A 7,314-nucleotide genomic window follows, 5' to 3' on the forward strand; every position below is an offset into this window, starting at 1 on the left:
TGGCCATGATGGAAAACTTTTTCAAGCACGAAGAGACCATCTATTTACAAATCTCGGGTACATCTATGGGCAGCATTTTTGCGCCCAGTCTGGCGAATTTGTATGTCCACCTTTTCGAACAGAACAACGTACTCACCCAGACAAATCCTTTTAGAGACCACATTACCATCTGGAAAAGATATATCGATGACATCCTGGTTGTGTGGCGGGGATCTTTAACCTCACTTTTACAATTTCATGCATGGCTTAACACTAAGAATACTTTTCTCCGGTTCACAGTAGCATTTGACAAACAACGACTTCCTTTTCTGGATATCCTTATTGTCCCTGATCGGGGTAAATTAGGCTGTGAACTGTACAAGAAACCATTATCTAAGAACTCTTTACTCAGCTTCAAAAGTCATCATCCAAAGTCCCTTCGCGAGAATTTACCTGTTGGTCAGTTCTTACGCATTCGTAGGAATTGCTCAGATGTGACTACCTTTAACCGACACGCCGGGGATCTGTCTAATCAACTACAAGACAGACAATACCCCAAACGTTTGGTCAAACAGGCTTGTAAAAGAGCACTGAACAACAACCGGGAGGCCCTTTTGGAACCGCCGATGCCCAAGCCACCTTTATCTAGAATGACCTTTGTCAACACCTTTAGCACTTGGTCTAACCAGGTACAAAAGACGGTGCGCAGGCACTGGCGCATACTAAACACAGGAAATGAGGTTATTCCACCTCCCCTCTTTTCCTTTAAGAGAGGGTCCAACCTGCGCGATAGCCTCGTACATACCAGACCAAGAAACAAAACCAGTGGTAAACCAAATACTCTTTGGAATTTGCCGCCAGTTCAAGGCCATTTTCCATGCGGCCACTGTTCAGTCTGTCCTCAAACCGAGGTGACCAAATCAGTAGATATAGGTACAGGCACACCTTGGTTACTTCGTAAACATACCAATTGTAACACTGACAAAGTGATTTACCTCATTTCTTGCCCTTGCTCTCTGCGTTATGTCGGCATGACAACACGCAAAATCAAAACACGAATTTCAGAACACAAAAGTACCATCAGGCGAAACAGACAAGCAACGAAACTTACCAATCACTTTCTAGAACTGAAACATACACCGGAGGATTTAAGATGGCTGGTCCTGGAACAGCCTTTCATCCCTACCCATGTGACTGACATTACACGTTTTCTGTTTATCAAGGAACAAAAATGGGTCTTCAAACTTAAGAGTGACCAACAGGGTTTAAATGATGATATCCCGTGGTCCTCTTTATAGAACCCCTTTTTATCATTGATCCTCCTTCAACTCAGAACACAGATTAATGGTATATTCATACATTGATTAATTTTCTTTGACCGGTACGCTTTGACTCTACCCTTGATTATATATATATATACCTTAGTGGGAAGGACACATGGATGCTCTTTCTGCATTATTTCCTTTGAAAGATTTTGATTTTTTATCCCATCACACTCAGGGATCTTTGACAGCCTCCTCTATGCTGCGTCAATTCACAAATATGCGATGATCACCATACTATCATCGGAAACTACATGTCCCAGCAAGCCTAGCATCTCAGGGAACACCATTTCGCTTATGAATGCTCGCACGCTCCGTAGTGTTGACACGGAAGCGCGCCTACAAACACTTCCAGACTCCATAAATCATTCTCCTGCCGCCCGCCGTTTACCTCCCCTTCCAGCTCTGACATTTGGAGCGGGGTACCGACGGACAGGTAAGCGTTGCTTTTAGCAAACTCACACTTATTTACCTTTTTCTTCATTTTTTTCGTAAGAGCACAAAACGGCATACAGGCAGACTCACGGGACCTTTCTCTCTCCCTCCGAGTCTGCTCCGGTCATTTTAACTATTCTTTCACTCTGATTAAGATACACGACTCGAATGGTTTTCGATATCATGTATGCGAACCACTATATTATTTTAGATTCTACACTTAGGTGAACGGTATTTCTGCCATGGTTTTAGCTTAGTTTTCACCAGCATAAGTTGAGGGAATTCCGTTTTTTGACCGTGCAGGCTGAAGGTGTTTCTCTACCCACGGTGGTAACATTATCCCATTCTGGAATTCTTCCTCCTTAGAGCGGTGCCTCATAGTCCTGAGCGGATGCCAGGCGAGGCGAGGTGCGTACCCACATTGACTCGGGTAAGTGCACTTTAAAATTTCTGTCAATAACGATTTTTGATTTAATACAACATATGTCCTCCTTGCAAATTTCCATAATTTTGACAAATATTAAGAATTAAGGAACGTCCAGTACATTGTTTTATACATTAGTTTTGGATCAGCTATATATACTAGGGTGTCAATAGATCGATAGAGTGTCCCACTTAGTATACCTGTGTGTTTGTTTCTATTTAGAGGCCATCCTCCAGACAATGCCTGTAACGTTTCCAATGTGACGCACAGGACTCCACCAGGTTGTATTGGGTACCAACCGTTGATTCAGTTTTTATTATTTTCTATCACGTTTTGCAGTAGCGTTTACATGGTCCTGACGAGAGCTCGGACTCCACTGTCAAACAGCCGAAACATGTAGACCTGTAATCTGACAGTTATTTGTTTAAGCTGTCAACACTTGGTTTTAATCTTGACACCAAGATAGCGCCAGAATAAAATTGCACAGTGTCTTGGTAGTCATTTTTAACTTCACTATTTTTTTCATCACTTTTTCGCACTGCAATCATCACCCGCTGGTAACAATTTGGCACGGTTGCCTTGGACAACCAGGGTACCACCACAACCAACATAGTGACTGGTACTCCGGGGTTCGTCCTTAGTTCCCAAATGATGAAGAACCACCACCGGTGGGTGATGGGAACTTAAAACCTCAGTGGAGGTTTTTAGACCCGCCACGGTTATTTGCGGACTCTCCTTCTCTTTCTTGCTCTAGCATTATATGCTCTGATCCTACACTCAAGACCCACAGTATTCTTTTGTATATTGAGTTTTAACAGCATACCTTAGGAAGTAGGAGATATTGTTTATTCATGTTTAGGTGATTGGCTGATCAAACCCTCAACACCACAGAAGGTTTTGTGCTACTATCTGACCGCTCTGTCCATTGTGTCCCTGCAGGGTCAAATCAACATTGAAACTAATCTGTTACATTCACTACATAGGTGCCACACTGGATACTCTAATTTCAAAACTGTATGCATCAGAGCAGAGTCTTGCATATATTCACCAAAAGCATTGTTTTGCTGCTGTTGGAGGCTTCCTGCATTTTCACACTGCCTCATGTTCATCTGCATATAAGGACTCTTAGTAATGTTGAGAGGACCAGTGGTGTCTGCCCACAGATGGGTGGGAAGACACACTTAGTCTGCAATTCAATTGTTCTGGTGGTGCTAGTTAAAAAGTCAGCTGGAGGAAGTACCTTTCCATTGGGACACCCTGGTGCAGACTGTTATGGCAGATGCCTCTTGGGGTGGTGTACTCCAGGATCTCCTTCATATTCAAGAAACCTGATGCAAGAACAACTTATCACTCCAACATTCTCTGTTTTAGAGCAGCCTATGTTCGTGCTAATGTCAGTCCTGCCTGTGTACTTATTGAACAAGCGAGACAGAACAGGTTTTGAGTCTGTCTCTATGCTTGACCAATCTGGAAATGACTTGTAGCCAAGAACCTACATATTACAGCAGTACAGCTAACTCATTCAGCAGACCATTCCAGGAAAACCATGAGTGGGTATTACCGAACAAAATGTTGCAAGACATTTTCCACGGTTGGAGCTATTCTCCAATGGACTCTTTGGCAGGTGCAGGAAATAAAAATATTCTGACTTTACCTTGAAGTACTATCAACCTAGGATGAAGGGGACTGGTCATGGATGTTTCTGTTCACTTCGTCCGATACCCCTAATTCCAACGTAAATAATGAAACTGTCCTACTCTAAGGCCAGGATAATCCTCATTATTAATATTAATCCACATTTGTAAAGCACGAACAATCACCCGTAAGGGTCTCTAGGCGCTGGGGGCCGTTGGGAAGATTAAGCAAGCTATTGCCCAGAGTCACATGGTGCTGGGCTAATCTGGCGCCAGGGATTGAACCATGATCCCCAGATTCTGGAGTCAGTCACCCTGGCTGCGGCGCCACACCTCTCCCTCATGGCTCTAGAGTGGTCGTGCCACTGGTGGGTCACAGGCCTTGTATATCTGTTGGAGCGACCACACAGGAGGCTGTTGTACAGAACGAATCTGCAGCACAGATTTGAAGGTTGTGATGCTGGATCTGGCCCCAGTCATTGAGCTTTGCACCCTGGCTCCAAAAGGACTACAAGATGGGCATTTACATTTTCCCCAATACTGTATAGATATTGTGAAATAAGTACAGCGTCCTTTGACCAGGGATTCATACGCCCTTAAATAGAATAGGATCTGCGCATGATGCATACAGAACAGCTTAGAAGAAGCAATACTTTTATATCTCCTCTATTAATTAAAATAAAAACAGCACTACTTTTTTAATTAAGGTACATATTGCTGCCATTACGGCCTTCACAAACCTATTTTTTTTTCAAAAGTGCCAGTGGTCAAGAATTATCTAGGGTGTTTTCCATCCTGTTGGGAGACGTTCTCCCCCCTACGGAGTTTTACATAGTCTACTCAATACAATGTGCCCATATTTGAACGGATACATAAATCGTCCCTACAACATTTAACTGGGAAAGCTGTTTTTCTTGCATCGATTACTACTTTCTGAGTTAGTGAGATACAAGCTCTTTCCTGCCCTTAGCCTTCCAATGTACTCCTTAAAAGTGATTATAAAGGCTCATCTGGATTTTCGGACTCAAGCTTCCAGCTTTCCATATGAATCGGACAGTTTAATTGCCAGCCTGTTGTCAAAATTCTACATAACAGATATCCCTTAACGCTCACTTGATATTAAGAGCGTTCTTCATTTCACCTGTTGGTCAATTACTGGCCCATTCAACTAGGTTTAGCCACTACTAAGCACTTCATCATTTCAGAGTGGAATGTTTCATGTAGAATTTTGATTTGTTGCCAAACAAGGCTTTCTCTGGACATCCTAAAGCCCACTGTGCTAGAGTTAAAGCAGCTACAATAGTTACCATTTCATACATTTGTAAAGCCACTACTTTTAAGTCTCCGCACATGTTTATATGACATTGCCTGGAATTAGATTCGAGGGCAGGTACCCAGTTGGATTAGGACCCTCTAAAACATCTTTTGGGTAGACTATCGTCTTACTTTATTGCTCCATCTTTTTATGAAGGACAGGCTCACTTTTCTAGTTAGTGTTTCCCTGAGAAGGAAATACTAACTGTAAGCTGCAAATCTTCTCTTCCAAGGAACCCTGGCACCGTCCTAGAGGAAAAAGTAAGTATTATTAGTAGCTTCGTAGCCAGGACCCTTATCTTACAGTAAAAAAATTAGCTGGGTCTGGTGTTGCTAACTGGATATGATGGGACTCTGATGGTGACATATGCCCCGTTAAAAAAGAGCAGAGCGCTTTCCATTTCTTTGGGCCTACACTGGTCTACACGGCCCTACGTTCCTTTTTTATTTTCGTGAAAGCTTTGTCAAGGTTTTCCTACTGTGAACCCAATGCTACCCTATTTCAAAATGCTTCCTCTAATTTCATACACTATTTTAAACCGGCAAGCAAACCTGATGACTTTTTGGTATTTAGAGAACTGTTCGATGTAAAGTACTCTTGTGTGGAAATTCCAGTGTAGTAAGTTGATGCTTGAAATAACATCGATTTTGTATTTTTTTTATTTTTTCTTCCAATGCGATGCAAAGTAATTTTCTTTAATTGCCTATATGTGTGCACTTATAAGCAAACTTTATTTTTCAGAAAAATATGACTATGTAGGCCGACTGCTCAAACCAGGGGAGGAACCATCCGAATACACAGATGAGGAAGATGCTAAAGATCATCCGAAGCAAGATTGAACTGTGTAAATAACCAAAGTTAGGGGCCTTCAGAACTGCAACATCTTTCTCCCCATTTACGAATCAAAAAACATCCCACATGTTTTGGTACAGGATATCTTCTGCAGACTATTCACAACATTTTGTACAAAGAAAGTACAGCAATGTACTATTGCAAGAAAACTTTTAATACTTGGCGTTTAGTTTATGCTGCCAAATCTTTGTTCTCTGTTGCAGTTGTATTGTCTGGTAAAACTAATGATGGGCGCCGTGGATTATAAGAAGCAACACAATATGTACACTTTATCACTATTTTTAGTAAGGTGAATTCGTGTTCACATGGTCTTTAAACAAGCTATTATTCTTGGAAACCTATTCACATGCTGTATTGTATTTTTTTTCTCCGCATTAAAATACTCATTTGACATTCATGTACTTAACTACATGTAGTTTGCACTACTGAAAACTGGTGTTAAAAATGTGAATTTCCAAGCTTGTTTTGCCATTGACTTTTCTAGACCTTCCGGGCAACTTCGTCTCAAGTGTGCTGCAGTTGGGGAGGTAAGTGGTTAAGCTTGTTAATCAAATGAACTTGTATAGAACTATTCTTTCAGCCCTCAAATTCCAGAGACACTCATTACTCCCAATGCATCAACCAATCAAATCTATTAACTGTGCCTTATTTCTCTTAAAACACTTGAATTGTTCTCATGAGAATTCCCAATGTATACTAGTCACTGCAAGAGTTGGAGTATTGAAGGTGGGTTAGTCTGTATTGACTGGGAAGACCTTAATGTCACTCTGTAAATAGATTGTAAAAGGAATACTCAGTGTTACTGCCATATGTTAATTAGCACAGATCTAATTAGCATACAATGGCCAAATGCATTCCCCCTCTATGCTTTATTTTTGTCTTTTAAACAAAATCCAAGAGCTACCTAACATTTGGGAGTTTAACCTTCACATCTGTGTGGGACAGTATGTGTGAGTGAGTGTGAGCTGGAAAGTATAGTTTCAGCAGATATTGTAAATATGAGTACCATTTTAATAAAGCATGTATAAATAAACCTGATGCTTTGTCAATAAATGAAATTGTTTTGGCAAGTTATTAATGTTGTCATGAAATATGTTTGTATACAGAATAAAGGCACCAAATTGATTATTGAATTGTACCAAGTGAATGCTGTTTCTAAACAACTATTTGTGTCCTTTTGGAAAGGTTGTGCGCTTATTTATAACAGATCAGAATTGAAATGTAGATTTCCTTTTTAAGTTAAACCTTGATTACAGGTTTTGACTTATTAACTTATCAGCTCATAGGGACCTACTGCTTACCCATGGAAGATCACGAAAGTGCTTCACTGAATGTTCTTTTCTATTAACCATT

General features: G+C 41.0%; 1 protein-coding gene across 1 annotated transcript in view; it reads left to right on the plus strand.

The window, feature by feature from the left end:
- Window positions 1-7,014, plus strand: part of PGRMC2 (progesterone receptor membrane component 2) — a 98,514-nt gene extending 91,500 nt beyond the window's left edge. Inside the window, exon 3 of the mRNA XM_085641527.1 lies at window positions 5,851-7,014. Within this exon, the coding sequence (XP_085497653.1) occupies window positions 5,851-5,948 (98 nt within the window). The 3' untranslated portion in view covers window positions 5,949-7,014. The remainder of the gene's footprint in view (window positions 1-5,850) is intronic.
- Window positions 7,015-7,314: the final 300 nt, after the last annotated feature.

This window comes from Triturus cristatus, chromosome 2_2 (genome assembly GCF_964204655.1).
Source record: "Triturus cristatus chromosome 2_2, aTriCri1.1, whole genome shotgun sequence".
NCBI classification, from domain to species: Eukaryota; Metazoa; Chordata; class Amphibia; order Caudata; family Salamandridae; genus Triturus; species Triturus cristatus.